We start from the raw sequence: 17101 nt of genomic DNA on the forward strand, positions 1-17101 counted from the left end.
CAGGCTGTAACAGGACTGTAGTCCGAGCTAGAGTGGTCACAGATCCGAGCTGCAGAGGTGACAGTCCACGAGATTCTGCAATTCTGTCCACAAGCTATAATCCGACCGTGAGAAGGGTAGCCAAAAGAATTGCCAACAGTACTGTCTTCAACAAATCCAAGCAGTGAGCTCCCTTCTGTCCACTGGTTTAAGGACTGTAACTATATACTGTTCTTGAGCTGGAAGAATAAAGGAATTTTTGCCCCAAACTGTAATTTTTATTCCTCCTTGGTCTCTGTCCTGCTCCTGTATTAATCACCGAAATTTGTTGATGAGAAACCAAGTCAAAAATGTGTATTAATAGTGTTTTTGCCAATAAAACCGAAGGGACACGTCTTCAGGATGGAGGCTGACATGAGTAGGCTAGTGTAGGACAGTCCAGAATTATATTCTTAACTTAAAAATATCAATAACTTTTAAACCACTTGGAGTTTCAGGCTGAGTAATAGCTTGTTGGAAAGAGAAAATTATGCTCTTCAAGATGGTGTAGGTGTCATCATGGAATTCTGCCTCTAAGATAGTAAAAAATAATTTTTAATGTGACTGATTAATTATTAGTGCAGAAATGAGGGCAGGGTAGAATGCCTTGAGTGTTGGGCTTCTTCGTAGATTGATTTCTTCATTGATTGTCTTCTTAATCATGTACTTGCCTTCTTCTTCATAGAGTCACCATCATCATGTCCTTGATTGCCTTCTTCATCACCTTGTCTTCTTCAACATATGGTCACCATCATTATGTAGTCTTCATTATTAGGATCACCGGAGGTAAGGACATCAAGCTTCACATCATTGGAGGTAGGACATGTCATCATGTGTATTTCTTCTAGGCCTTCATCAAGTACAGTGATATGGTAGTCTTTTATTATGATCAAGATACATGATTGACACTTCATTTGTGTCTTGACAACTTAAACAAGAGTTGTAGTCATCCTCTGGCATCTTCAAGAATATTTGCCATCCAGTCACTACTGCCATATCAATGATTGACATCAACTATTGACATCAATGACAACCTAGATTAACAGACATTCTCTAAGCAAGTGGATCCTTAATGGGGCCTCAATGCAAGGTGTCCAACAAACTGTTAAGATAAGTCCAATGCCTAAGCGAAGAACACTAAGTCACCAAACTATTTGAGGTGAAGCATCCACTGGGAAACTGTCACAAATGTTCGAATCCTTCTAGGGCAATCTCTCATGTTCAAACATATCTCAGTATGTCACAAGGTTCGTCGAACTTTAACCTTGAGGTTCGAATCGAGAGGTTCGGCGAACCTCATCGAACCTCATAGCCATTGACCAAGTCCATAGATCCAAACTCATAACTTCATGTCACAACTCAAGCTTGTAATTTATCCTTGCAGTTTCCATGTCCGTGATAACATCTGATGTTGATTTCTTACTATTTTATCCTATAATTCATCATGACGAACCTAATGGCGAACCATCAAAACATTCGAACTCAAACAGAACCTAATCATTGTCGAACCCGAACTCGAACCCGAACCATGTGACATTGTCTCAGACCATCCAGGGTTTGAACATACACCATATATCCCAAATCTCATGAATCACCACAACCATTGTGTAAACACTTTCATAGTAACTTCGAAATTTAGCACGCCCTAATTTGTTATGTTGTTATAATACATCATGCATCCAATTCACATTGTTGGTGCCTCATCTTCAATGTCAGATTTCCATGTGCTCTTTCCAATGACATCAGTTCTTACTTCATATCCATTGAGTGGCTCTAAAATCTTGGAAATGGTTGCCCATTTTGATGCTTCTGAATAATCCATGATAGTTACATTCATACTTCAGATTATCTCGGATTTCTATACTGTTCTTTTAACATATGTTTGGGAATGTTTTGAATCTTTTTATGGTTTTTGATTTTCTATTATGATATGGAAGCATCTCAAAGTGTGTCATGGATTCATCGTCTTATTGCTTCTGTTTCTGTCTTCCATTCTGATGTGTTATTTTGTTGAAACTTCTCTTTACAATTTTCTTCTTCTCCCTCCTTTATCCAAGCTATTCCCGTTTTGTAGTTCCAAAAAAGTTATTTATGTAGATAAATTAGAGCTATTGAAGTACTTCCATTCCTCTAATAGGAGTTTCTCCTCATTGCCGTTATCCATGATATTGGATGATTATGAAGCCCTAAAATAACTTTTACATGAAGAAATTCCGAAAGGTTTTGCTTATTGTTATGTCTTATATATGTCAGCCTTTGATGGGACCTGTACAGTTTTGTTCCATTTTTCTTCATTGGAAAATACTTCATATATATACAAATAAATATTTGCATGTTTAAGCGTATTGGCCAGTGATCCTGCGGACAACTCTAGCTGCCCTTTTATTGTTCCAGCCTCCAGGTGTATTTTCCAGTGTTCCATGGGGACATGTTCCCCAAGGTGGGGGATGCGCCCCCATGCTCCCCCATGCTCCGGGGATAGGGAAACTCTTGGGGAAATGTTTCCCCCACATCCCCTTTTTGGGGAAACTCTTGGGGGGGGGGGATGTTTTTCTGGCGACGAAACGCGACTCCTTTGCAGGGGGGACGAGGGGACAGTGGTGGGACGCAAAGGGGACGCCGGGGGGGATGCATATGTGTTTCCACATTGTTTTTGTCTAATAATTTTTATAAACTCAAAAAAAAAAAAAAAAATATATATATATATATATATATATATATATATATATATATAATGACACTATGTTAAAACTTAAAAATAAATAAATATTTAAAACAAAAAATTATATTATATTAAAACTTAAAAGTTAAAACATGGTACTTTTTGAGAAATTTACTAGTATTTCACTTCTCAGTGGTTTCTCTGTTTAATTTTAGTTTAGTATTCTATGGCTATTTTAGAATTCAACATAATGTCATTGTCATTGTCATATGATGAATTTACTTTTTATCATTTTCGATGTGCATTGCATAATTTCAATTGTCAAATGATGAATTTAATTTAGATGTTCCTTGCATCATGCCAAATGATGAATTTAGATGGAACATTGCATAATGTCAAATGATGGATTCAATTTAGTAATTTACTTTTAGATTTACAATGCAAAAATGTCAAATGATAATTTGTAAATGATAATAGTTTAATACCAAATGATGAACATATTTAGTGTTTAGCTGAACATTTCATAATTATTGAGATTTTCGATTTAGTTATTGACATATTTTTGGTATTTTTTTTTTAAATATTTATATATATATATATATATATATATATTTTTATATATAATTTTTAATTTTAAAAATTTTATGACTTTGACGCCCCCCCATTTCCTCGAAATTTCCCGAAATTTTGGGGTTGCTTATATACATCCCCTTGTGTGTATCCCCGCTCACACGCTTCCCTGTCCCGGAAACTTGTTGGATCATTGGTATTTTCCTTCCTTTGGAATACCATCAACTTGCCAAAGTCTATAACGAAATCTGTCAAATTATTTCCTTGTGGATCCAGGCTTATAGAACCTCCCTTTTTCCTTATCTGTAGAGGACCACTTTAAGATCCCACTATCCATTTCAAAGTTAGTAATTACCTGTCTTCTGTTTTGGATTCCTAGAAATACGTTTTAGTTTTCTAGACATGGGCCTCTGCAGATTTTTAGATCAAACGAGAATGAAGGAAATCGACATAAAGGAAATGCAATTAATTCCCAACTATTTTAAGGGTGGGTAGTATATCCAGTCATAGTCGTGTTCGTAAATGTCAAACAAGATGTACCTCCTATGACAAATCCCGTACAGTCCATAGAATTCAAGCTAGGATCATAGTGGTTCTCGAATTGCATTTTTTGTCTGGTCACTGTTTTAATCATCTTAAGGAGATATTCTATTCATTTGATGTGACTTCCTTTTTTGGACAAATAATAGGATTGGAGCAGAAGCAAACATTAAGGTTGAATGAACAATAGAATGCCACAGAGCAGCGTCTTACTTAGTGGATATCTATGGGGTCAAAGTTAAATGGATATGGATACACTTATGGATATACCTCAATTTTGCAAATATAGTTTCGGGAAAATATATAGTCGAAGGGTCCGGAAATAAACTTGGTGGGAATATTCGGAAAATTTTCAGATATTATTGGAAAATATTACAAGCATAAATTTGGATGTGGAAAAGACAAAAAAATATCAGAGACATTGATGACCTGATAAACTTTGGAAAAAATTGGAAATATTGGTAGAAATTAGAGATATTTGCAACACTGATGTGGATACCATATCTGATACCATACATGCAATGACAATATTTTCATGTAATAATTTGTTTAATCTATAATTTTTATACCCATTATAGTATCCAATAGATCAGAAAAAGACCATATCTAAACTACACTGCACTGCACTGCATACACAAGAGATGAAGATATCAGCCCACCCTGAAGAAGGCGCACCTTGAATTCATTGCAACGAAAAAAAATCACAGAACAGTGGATTTTTTGTTTGTTTGTTTGAATTCAGTGCAGAATGTTGAAAACTATCTCACATTGAGAAAAAGTGTTTTTTTGAGTTTTCCTACTAATACAGGTGGGATTTCCTTGCGAGTTGTATCTTGATATGCACCTTGACAGTATGATTACTGGAGCCATATCTGAGATGTAAGTGTGCGATATCTCTACCAGATATAGATATTGATAGACATGAAGTGTGGAGGGCATATCAATAACTTGTTATGGGTTGACAAAAAGTTTGGATTAAATCGGCAAAGGTCCAAAAATTGAAAAACTTGTTATAGTCGGGAGTTTTTTGAAAAAGTCAGCAAAATTAAAAAATACAAAAATATTCACTTTTTAGCATCTAAAATATCCACAACATCAAATAAATGCATTTTCACATAAACATGTAAATAAAGCTAATATATGATATGTATATGAAGTCTAGTGCTACATCACATATCAAAATAGTGAATCAACCCTTGAATCTTGAGTCTTGTTCGAGTCTCAACTCTCAAGAGTCAAAATATCAACAAAAAATATAATAAATGTATATCATGAGTCATCTACATGTCATAAAGTAATCAGTCATTGAGATCCTTTGCTCTTTTTACCGAAATAGGGAATGGCTTTGCCTTTTCCTCTAGAGGAAGAAGGCCCAGCCCCTGGAAATACAAATGGATTGAGTCGTCCTCTAGAAGCCGATAAAAGAGGTGGCCTCTGTCCTATGCTGCTGTTGCCCATCCTAGATGGTGTCACCTCCTCCTCGTCATCCTCATCCAGCTCCGCTTCCTGACCTTGATTCTGCTCCTCCTTTTGACATAAACATGTAAAGAAAACTAATATGTAATATGTATATGAAGTCTAGTGCTACATCACATATCAAAATAGTGAATCAACTCCTGAATTTGAGTCTTGTTTGAGTCTCAACTCTCAAGAGTCAAAATATCAACAAAAAATATAATAAATAATCAGTCATTGAGATCCTCTACCCCTTTTACTGAAATAGGGAATGGCTTTGTCTTTTCTTGTAGAGGAAGAAGGCCTAGCCCCTGGAAATACAAATGGACTTAGTCGTCCTCTAGAAGCCGATAAAAGAGGTGGCCTCTGTCCTATGCTGCTGTTGCCCATCCTAGATGGTGTCACCTCCTCCTCCTCATCCTCATCCAGCTCCACCTCCCGACTCTAATGTTGCTCCTCCTCCTCTACCTCTGGCTCTCCCTCCCTTGCAACTGCTACCTCCTCTGGATCCACATCCAACCAATCAGGGATTGAGTCCATGGTTGGTCTCTCAGTCTCGACCCTCCATGCAATAGTGGTATCAATATTGTCCAATGAGATGGTTTCCACATCAGGAGGTTTCTGAAGTTGTCTCGCCCACAATCGAAGATTGTAGTAGACATAGACCATGTTATTGAGGCGTTGGGACTCCAATTTGTATTAGGGTCGCAGATTGTAAATTAGTAGTTAGAAAATTTAAATATTAAAAATAATCAAATGAATTCAAAAAATTTAATTTGAAATTTTTTACCTATTGCGCTTTTTTCTGTGTATTTTGTCGTATACGCTCTAGTTGCGCTCACACCCAGAGGAACTGCATGTTTGGCCAAGCCCTCGAATGGCAAGCTTTTGGAGATGGGGTACTCTGCCACCATAGCTTGTCCACCAAGCCTCTACAAGTTAATAAAAATGAGAATCATAAAAAAAATTGAAATTCTAAACTTGAAAATCTGAAACAAACTAAAGCTTACTCGACATTTTGGTCGTCCTATTCTTAATAGTCATGGTAAAACCAAATGTGCCACCTCCCATCCTATATACCTCCATTTCTTTAGAAATATCTTCATGGTTCTTGCTCAAATGTCACCATCCTCTCAACATAAGTGAAGAATCCATCCATCACCCCAACACCAAATCTGAAACCACAAGCGTAAGCAAATGCAGGGTTGAGGTAGATACCTATAACACGAATGGGGCGATGGAGAGTATTGTTCCATCTCCCATCAATCACTCTCCATATGACCTGTTGTTTCTCTAGCCCCTCATCTCCCTTATCTTCATAATAAGGACAAATGGCTTCTTTGGCCCTATCCATGGCCTCATACATGTAGCCCATTGCGGGCTTGTCTCCGTCAACCAACCAAAGAACCCTTACCAAAGGTTCTGAAATGGCAGACACCTCCTCTACTCTTGCCCAAAAGCTCTGATCGTATGAAACTAGTTTGCGTATGCCCTCTCCCTCTGGTTTGCGGCTAATAGATAATGCAGGCCAATCCGGTGAAAGAAACATGCTCTTCACATCCGACATAGAATTCAATAGAGACTGAAGAGGTATGAACGCAGTGGCAAATCGTGTAATGGCAGGACACACCAACTCTTTGTTGTTAGTGAATCTTCTCATCAAGCACAAATGCATGATTATATAAAAATGTTGTTATGTTCTTGGATGATTTTACAATATCCCTCACAAGAGGAATCTTACCTATATCCTCCAACACCAAGTCAATACAATGAGCAACACAAGGTGTCCAAAACAAGTTAGGATACCTCTACATAAGCAACTTGTCAGCTGCAACATAATTTGAAGCATTGTCCGTTATGACTTGGACAACATTTCTTGGGCCTACTTCCTGAATGAAGATGTCCAACAACTCACATAATAAACGTGCATCTTTAATGCGTGCAGATGCATCAACAAATTTCACAAACATTGTCCCCTTGGGACAACTAACCAAGAAGTTAAGAAGGGTCATACCCTTATGGTTAGCCCAACCATCTGTCATGACTGTGCATCTAGTGTGTTCCCATGATGCCCTAAACTCTTCGAATCTAGAAGTGCAATCAGTCTTTTCATCTTGAAGAAGAGGCCCTCTCAATTCTACAAAGGTGGGGGCTTTCTACCTCGGGCCAATGACAACAACAACATCAAACATAGGTTGATAGAATGGGTTTGTCTTGGCAATGTTCAAAGGAACATCACCCCATAGAAGACACTCACTGACCAACCTATCAGCTTCTGCCTTTTCCTTTTTTTTTTAAAGTGTCGATTTGATGCTAGGTTGTGCACCAGGTGTGGTTCTAGGAACAAAAAAAGTTGAGAAAGCTAAGGGGTTGGGACATATGGGTGTGGAAGGTGATGCCGAAGAACCACTCTCACTTCCCCCCACTCTTGAGGCTCCTACAAGTTGGATTTTTAGTGCTTGTTTGGTGTCTTTTGCCTCCTCTTTATCCATCAACGATTGAATGGCATGTCGGATGATTTCTGGAGATAGATTTGGGCAAAGGTCTACATTTTGCCCTGGATTTGCCCCAAATGGAATTTTAATCTATTGATACCTCTGGACATATGCTTACTACACAACTTGCAAGTCAAATACATTTTATGGACCCCCCCAGATTCATGTATAGTATCAGGTTCACCATATTGCCACATAGGGTCCAAAAGCCTTGGCATTTTGTTTGAAACTTTGAACTTGAATTTAAACTTGGTCACATTTTTTTTTTGAAAAAAATTAAAAATTTCCCATCGCATAAGAAGCAAACACAAATGTAATTATTGATTTTAGATTTTAAATGCCTCTTCTCACTCACTTGAACACGCTTAGATTCACTAAACAAGGGTTTGAATTTTTGTCATTTGATTCTTGAAAGTTGAAGTTTTGCTTCAATCTAGATTCTAAACAATGTTTTGATTCAAAATTCTAAGCAAAAATAAGATTAAAACAAACTAATAGAATTATAGAAAGATTTAAGAAGCCATTTATGTAACAAAGACTAAGAGAGAAATTAAAATACATACCCGGCAACAGCAATTCGGCACTTTGAATCTCTCACGTTGAGCAGAGGACAAATCTCCAAATCCCCACGACAAAACTAGCAAATCTCCTCCTCTTGAGCAATGACAAACAACTCCTCTCTCCACAGGGATGAATGGGAGAAAAAACAGCAAACAAAGATGTGTTTTTTCCCCTTTTCGGTCGCTTATCCGCAGCCTGGGTAAGGTGCGGCAACTTTTTGGGTCGACTCCCGATTAAATCGGGAGTATTACGATTTATTCCCGGTTTTTCCCGACTTTTTCCACACTGCCCAACAATGATAATAACAATGAAAAACAACAACATTAATCACAATGACACTTAGAGCAAATCTCAAATCAATTAGAGCATTATTGTGTGTTAATGCAAGAGTGCAAATAAATGCCAATGATGCAGAAATACAATATGGATCATTGAACACATTCAAGATTGCACCATCTATAACTATATATTGTTATTTCATTTTCTGTTCTACTTTGATATGTTTGTACTCTTTTACATAGCTCCGAATTATATGGAAGCATAACTTTTGTGACTTTAGCATGTAATTAGCGGTCCTGCACCTATGTGAAGGGAGCTATCATTGTGAAGTATGATATCTCTTTGTGGGTGTTTCTTTCCCTGGGATGCCTTTTAGGGTTTGTCATGATTGTTTGGCGTTTGAGTTGATTTATACTATATGTAAAGTAGCAAGGCACTCTTCCTTTTGATAAATGGTTGGATGGAATTTTGGACGAGTTCTACATATAATTTCTAGTCTTTTTGATATTCTGTCAAATTAAAATTCCCTTTCTGTATTTCATGTTTTAAATATAATTCTCCTGAGTGCTTGTCTAAGTGGATATATTAATGTTGCAGTGCTGCTAATTGTTCACTACATGATTTCATTCTGCTTGCATGGGCAAGCTTAGTGTGTAACATGTACTTGAAGGATATAGCGGGAAGACAAAGGCTGGTTTTGTATTTGTTGAGAACGTGTGAATATTATTCTATTACAATTTGTTGTAGCATTTGCTTATTTGTCGTTCATGCACTCAGATATCATGTCTTTGAATATTATTAAACACTTCATTATATCTGATTAGGGTTTTTAAACTGTCGGTTGCATTTGCAGAGTCTTCAGTGCAGGTGAAGGAAGAGAAGGACAATGGCATGATAGAAAAGGGTGATAGAAATGCACGGCAGGTCAGAGTAGTTGGCAGTCATGAAGAAAAACCTAGAGTTTCATCAAACCGAGAAAGAGGACCCCTGTACAAGGCTTCTGCCAATAGTGTGGAAGTGGTGACAAAGGAAAAGCATCATGAAGATGCAAAAAAGGTTGTCTTGGATGGGGGGCATGTCAGCCCTGTTGTTGACATAAAGAAGAGGAGAAGAAAACCAACTGCACCAAAAGTAAGATTGAATTTAAGGTCTTTCAGACATAAAACAAGAATATTTTTGGTTATATAGTCAATTTCTTGTCCACTATTTGAACGCTTTTAGGTTATGGTCTACCTTTTGATAATTTTTAGTTTGTCTGAATTATCTTGTTGGGATTCTACTAAATGACTCGTATTGACGGCTTTCAGGTGCAGCAGCTAGAAGCATTAGGCGAAACTTGTTCAGGAGAGGTACAAAAGTTGGAGGTATAGGTTCCCCTTTCTTTACAAGTGTGATATATTTACAATGTTCTTCCCAAACTCATTAGCAAAGGTCTAGCTGATGTTTCTCGTAAGCAAACGTATTCAGTCTGATTTAATGTCATATCGAATTTTGTTTGAATTAACGCATATTCATAAAATGCATGAAGCCTCCTAGCTCAGCAGTTTGTTTTATTGTGTCCATGGGACATTGAGATTGCATTGCCACTTATTATTAAATATAAGGTCTGGGGTCATCAGTTATAATCCATCTTAATAGAAGTGAGATTTCTGAAATTTGCTTGTTGATAAAGTTTTGAAAGCAGGCTATATAGTTTTTTTGGAGACAACCTCTCTTAATTTACTGAAAAATATTTACAGACGGTAGAGCAAAAAGTGAAAGCATATAAACAATGAAAACCATAAAGTTCCAGCAAATGCTTCGCAACACTCAAAAGTGAGGGGAGAGTTGTTAGTAGAATGATTGTACACTATCTTTGAACTATCTAAAAGAAGAATACCTGCAAGGCCAAAGGGTAGCCTTGGCAGATATATTGATGCGATGAAATCCATGGCAATAAGAAGTTGTTCATTGACGCAAAAGCTAAGCATTAGTAGAAAGAGTGTTCACCATGGCAACTTATCTTGGCCCAACACCCAAGGGTTTGTTGGCTATTCACCTTGACCTACTCCAAATCTTCCAAAGATGATATAACAATGTCAAGTATGAACCAGCCTTGCACAAAACCTGTCTACTCCAATCTAACTACTTGGTGTGCAAAAAAATGGTGTAATATTCTAACTAGAAATTTACAGTGAAATACCAAAAGATGAACTAGCTACAACACAACTATAACATGTAAAATCTGAACACATTGCATGCAGTAACAAATTAGGACTCCATAGGGCAGAAATATTGAATCTGAGCCATTTTATTGATAATCATGGAGATCTGACTACAAATGGGATGGAAAGTGTGCACCTGGGCTTGCTACAGTAAGCAAGCAAATACCCAGGTGAAAATAAATGAACTACTCCACCCAAAATGGCTTCTCCAAGCTGCGCGTTCAACCCAGAAATTTATGCAACTGCTGTTCAATTTCTCATGAGTCCAATTTCTAAAAATATTTATTAGATAAAAACAGCAAAATTGGGAATTTACGTTAGTCAATTTATTTGTTGGGGATATGACAAATGGCCCCGAATGCTAAATCGCTGGCCATAATTTTGTAGGCAGCATTAAGAAAAGTGATGGCTGTCCAAGCCCCAATGTTTTCTTGTCCTGCATTCTTGGTAATACACTTAGTTACACTTTGATTGGGAATTTTAAAATGTCACCTATAAGAGAACATCTTAGAAGCCAAACAACAAAAGTAATCCCCAATGACAACCCATATGGTCTTGTCCAAGTTATAGGGAGGCCATCCATACTCAAAGATGTGCCATTCTATATGGAAAAAAGTGTAGCAAATCACCGTTAGAGAAGTTTCTTTCTAACCTATCTGGGCCCCTAAAAGATATCATCTCAAGAACAATCCTACAACAAGATTCTCTAGTAACAACTAGCACATATTCTACTAGAGAATAAGGAGAAAAAATGTTCCAGGTGGATATTGGTGGCAACCTGCCTATTCCACTTGGACCCCCAACATTGTCTTTTTCAGTTTTTCAGTTTCCTTAGTTGTAGCACAATTTACTATTTTTGGCAGTTTTTCGAGTCCTGAACTTTCAGAGTCGTTTTGAGGCCCTAAAAACGTTTTTAGGAAAAATGGAGAGACCGGAAATGTCCCAAACTGGCTTGACTGTTTGTTTTCGGCGTTCCTTCTGAGATTTTCAAAACGAGGTATTATGATAGCCAAACAAAGATTGTATGCCAAAGTTACGACCTCGGGAAGTTGATGTACCAATTTACCCAAACGAGGCCCACTGTTTTGGCGCTTTGTCTCCTAGGGTTAGGTTTTTGGATGTTTAGGGCTTTATATTGTTTCTCAATAATAAATAGGCCTTTGAGCCTCATTGTAACACAGTTCAGAGGCATGTAGCCACCACATCTCTTCTCAGAGATAAGTTACCATCACCCGAGCTAGTCTTTTTTCCATTTTGTTTGTAGGCATATTTCAGTATTTGATATTAATGAAATGAAGTGTTATTTTTACTGCATCTTTGTATTTATGGTTATATCTGTAATTTGTTGCGTTCCTGTTTAAATCCGAATCAGTGGTATTAGAGCAGTCTGCTCTTTCTCTGTTTTTCTTTGCATGTCCCCAACGAGGTCGGGATATAAGGAGTTAGGGCTTGAACTTGTCAAACCTTTGCAAGACCAGCGTCGCAAATCTCGACGGCCTCCCATGACGGATGAAAAGAAAGACGAGGGGCAGGAGATCCTATCAAAATCTTGCTCGAAGAAGCCCTCGAGCGACAAAGGAACGCGATGATGGACAATTTTGTCCAAATCCTTCAGCGGCTACCCAAGGGCGACACATCTACTTTTGGCAGCTACTTTGGAAGCCCCACACTCTTTAAGGTACAAGTTAACTTTGACATTCCCATATTTGAGGGTCAAATAGATGCAGACGCTGTAGATAAATGGTTAAATCTGTTAGAAGGATATTTTTCCGTTCATGTTTTTTCCAGCTGGGAAAAGATCACTTTTGCAGTTCTCAAAGCAACCCCCCACGTCAAGGACTGGTGGGAAACCTACTGTGAGCAGAAGGATGAAAGTACGAACTCACTGTTTTTAGTCGCACCCCCTTGGAACTTGTTCCGAGATGTCATCAAGGAGCAGTACTACCCTGTCGGGAGCTATGAGGATAAATACATAAAGTGGACAATGCTGCGGCAGGGAAGGGACCAAGATGTAATGGAGTTTACCAATGTTTTTCATACCTTTCGCACGAAGTTGGGTATCAAGGATTATGAGAACCATTTGGTTCTCAAGTACCGCGACTGCCTACACAGGTACATCCAGGATGAGATGGAGTTCTTGAACATCTCCTCGCTCGGCATGACATAACGATACACTGTCAAGATCACTGTTTTAAGATCTGGCCAGCTCGGATCCGACTCGGCCGAGATGGTCAGAGCCAGATTTTTTTTTTTTGACCTGGCAGAAAAACCAGTTCGGGAGGTTGAGTCATGATTGACTCGGCTGAGTTATTGAATGACTCGGTCAACCCGGCCGGATTCACATCTACTCGGCCGAGTCAATAAATGCGGCCAGTCACCCAAAAGGACTGCGATTTTTCTAAGTTTTTTTTTAAATTTTTAACGTTTAGTTGATTGTTGGGGACTCCAAGGTGTTTTATAAATTGGTTAAGTGTTATTTGGGGTCCATTCCCCTCTCCCAAACCCTATTTAACCCACTCAAATACTCTCATTCTCTCACAATCATCTCATGCATTTGAGTGAGAACTCAGTGAGAGTTAGTGAGCAGTTCTTGAGTTTGTTTTTGGAGCAGCAGTGAGGAGTCTTGGGCAAGGAACTTCTTGGGCAGCCATTTGGAGCAGCATTGAGGACTTGATTCTTGGAGCAAGCTTGAGGAGGCAGTTTGTGCCTAGAGGTATTTTATTTCACTTGTACAAATCTGTTTTTGCTTATTAAACTTTAGGTGCATATCTAGAAAGCTTAGAGAGTGTTTTTTGTGAAAGAAATGAACATTGAATCAATGTTTTTTTTTTTTAATTTTCAGATTGTTTGCTTTCATTTCCTAGTCAAAAATGGCACCTAGAGTGAGAGATCCTACTTGGGCATATGTTGAAATGGTTGATAGTCAAATGCATTGCAACTTTTTCCAAAGGAAAATTAATGAAGGTCTTGGGGGCATTAATAGGCTGAAACAACACTTGGCGGGGATTAGAGGCCAAATTACTCCATGTACCTCACCAGAAATTGGGGAGATTAGGAAGCAATTGTTAGCCAGCTTTGAGAAGTTTAAAGAAGATAAGGTTAGGCAAAAAGAGAGAGGCTGAAATTGGGAGGAAGAGGGAAATACAAAAAATGATGGCTACCAACCCCCATTATGATTTTGCGGGTTCTTCCTCTATCCCTCATATTGATGCATCCAACCCTTTCCGATATGTTCTTCCCTCTTTTGGTTCTGTTCAAGATAAGGGAAAGGGTAGAATGAAAAAGGGTGATATGACATTCAAAAGTTATTTCACTCTCTCTTCTCCATCAGATGCACATGGTCCTCAAGATAGTAAAAGTCAAATGCAGCCTACTTTAGATGACCATTGGAAGAAGGAATTTGAGGGAGACTGCTTGTGATTACATAGCTAGATGGTGGTATGATGCTGATATCCCCTTCAATGCTTCCCGTTCACCATATTATGAGCCTATGTTTGATGCCATACATGCTGCTGGAAAAGGCTTCAAAGGCCCTACTATGCATGAGCTAAGGGGTATCGTTTGCAAAAAGAAATTTTGTCCATTAATGAGTATTTGAAAGATTTCAAGGACTCATGGGCAAGAACAGGATGTACCATCATGTCAGATGGATGGACTGATCAAAGAAATCGTACCATCATAAACTTTCTTGTCTTCTGCCCACGGGAACCATGTTTTTAAAATCAGTTGATGCATCTGATAAGGTAAAAGATGGGCAATTGTTGTTTTAGCTATTGGATCAGGTTGTTGAGGAGGTGGGGGTGGCTAATGTTGTTCAAGTCATCACAGATAATGCCTCTAACTATGGTCTTGCTTGTAAACTGTTAGAGGAAAAACACAAGACCATCTTTTGGACCCCATGTGTTGCACATTGCATAGACCTCATGCTTGAGGATATTGGAAAAATAGATTGGGTCAAAAACAATGTAGATCATGCCAAAAGCATAGCAAAATCTATCTACAATCATTCATTGATTTTGAGCCTCATGAGGAAACACACTGGGGGTAGGGATATTATTAGGCCTGCCATCACTAGATTTGCTACTCATTTTTTGACATTGCAATCTATGCTTTCCCAAAATAGAAACTTGCAAAAGATGTTTTCCAGTGATGAATGGAATCAAAGCAATTGGTCTAACAAACCGGAAGGCAAAGAATTGAAAAATAAAGTTAATGAAGAAACTTTTTGGAGAAAGGCAACAGAGATTGTGAAGCTTGCTGAGCCACTGGTTAAGGTGTTGCGGTTGGTGGATGGGGAAAGGTTGGCTATGGGCTTCATTTATGAGGCTATGGATCAAGCAAAGGAGCAAATAAAGAGGGCATACAAGGATAGAGTGCCTAAGTATGGGCCCATTTGGGCAATCATTGATGAAAGATGCAACAATCAACTCCATCGCCCTATACATGCAGCTGGGTATTTTTTGAACCCACGGTATCATTATAAAGCTAAGGAGTTAGGAGCTTTGAGGGGGGAGGTCAGAGATGGACTGATTGACTGCATTGATCGCATGATCCCATTGGAGTCTGATTAGTTGGAGATATACTGATAGGTCACAACCTTCAGCAATGCCTCAGGTACCTTTGGGAAGAACCTAACAAAGATTGCAAGAGAAGCAGATGAGCGAGGTAAACAAAAATTTCAATTTTCAAATTCTTAATAGTTTTACTTTTTTTTTTTTAAATTTTGTTAAATCATTTATAATTTGAAAGGTGGATATAATTTGTAATTTTGTTGAGCTAACTCATTACACTTTATGTTTTTTGCAGCGCAATGGTGGGAGGCTTTTGGTGGCCATTGTCCTGAATTGCAGAAGTTTGCAATTCGTATTTTGAGTCAAACTTGTAGTGCTACTGGGTGTGAGCGCAATTGGTTTGTCTTTGAGAGGATTCACACAAAGAAGAGAAACCGTTTGGATAAAAAACGGTTAAATGATCTAGTCTATGTCCAATACAACCTCGGCTTAGACGAAACCAATTGCTGAACAAAAGACCTGATTCAGATCCCATTGTGTTGGAAGACATTGATCCAACATCAGATTGGGCAGTGGCGAGTCATCTAGCAGAGTTTGATCTTGATGAGGATCTTGATTTAGATTTAGATATCGAGGCAACAATCGAACATGATGTTCAGTTGAATGCAGATCTTGATCCACCTGTACTACCAGCTTCAGTCTCATAGCCAGCAAGGACTCCATTGCAGGCGCTTCCTCTGCTCAGCCACGACAGAAGCACAGCCGCATATCTTCTCTATCTCGCTTGCATCTGCTGCAGTTGCACATCTTGCTAGTGGTACCAGTTCTACGGTTGCAGTTGGAGATGATGATGATGATGAGGAGCCATGGGCCCCCCTGTCTGACTCTAATGATGATCCAAAGATTGATGGTCATGATCTTGGCTCCTCTGGTAGTGGCTACTAGCCAGTAGTACTGGAGTCTGGTCACCGTTTACTTTTGTTGTAGAGGCCATTTCTAGCCTCCTTGGTTATGTGTTTTTTGTTTTGAATCTTTGATCATGTATGTATTGCCATTGGACAGTGCACTGGGTGCCATTTTGATATAATGGATATATTCATGAGCCTACTTTGATCATATGTTGTCTTCCATCTATATTATAATGCTGTGTGTTTGGAAACATGAATGAAAATCTTTAAAATTATGTTTTTTTATAAAAAAATAAATATTTAATGTATTTTTTACAACGACCGAGTCATTGAAATCGAGCCGGCCGAGTCGATCCTCGGCCGAGTCGGAGTTTTAAAACATTGGTCAAGATCGAGCAAAAGTTTAAACAAAAGAAGGGAGACTTTGGATCTGTGAATCTGAAGCAAGGGAAGGTACCTCCAAACCGCAGAACAAAGGACAAAGCCAAGGTGGGGCAGCCCAGGACAACCAGCGAAAGCCACAAGAAAAGAACAACACTGCGAAGTCGAAAAAGGACACGGGAAAGTGGTGTGAGTTCCATAAGAGCTCCACTCACAACACAAGTGAGTGTGAGGCCAAGCAGTCACTGGTGGCCGAGCTAAAGGCTTCAGAATCAGATGCATGTTTCGACTCTAAGTCAGAACCCGACAAGGGGAATGACAAATGGAAGCAGATTATTGATGCGGAGTGCAACGCCACCATTGACACCACGAAGATCCAGAAGGAGGAACCGAAGATCCAGAGGAGCGTCTCTTCCACTCCCAGATGTGGGTAAAGGGTTCCTCGCTACAATTCATTGTCGACAACGGGAGCCAAAAGAACCTCGTTTCGGTATAGGTTGTGAAGCGGCTGGGCTTA

At 38.7% G+C, this 17101-nt stretch overlaps 1 protein-coding gene across 1 annotated transcript in view; it reads left to right on the forward strand.

Moving 5' to 3' along the window:
* The window catches only part of LOC149167945 (protein ALWAYS EARLY 3-like), a 112715-nt gene that overhangs the window by 16091 nt on the left and 79523 nt on the right, over positions 1-17101 (forward strand). The window contains exons 2-3 of the mRNA XM_089433264.1: positions 9434-9711; positions 9888-9944. Of these exons, the coding sequence (XP_089289390.1) occupies positions 9472-9711; positions 9888-9944 (297 nt within the window). The 5' untranslated portion in view covers positions 9434-9471. The remainder of the gene's footprint in view (positions 1-9433; positions 9712-9887; positions 9945-17101) is intronic.

The sequence above is a fragment of the Pinus tabuliformis genome, chromosome 5_1 (assembly GCF_031772625.1).
Source record: "Pinus tabuliformis cultivar Carrire ecotype Pingquan chromosome 5_1, CPIR1, whole genome shotgun sequence".
NCBI classification, from domain to species: domain Eukaryota; kingdom Viridiplantae; phylum Streptophyta; class Pinopsida; order Pinales; family Pinaceae; genus Pinus; species Pinus tabuliformis.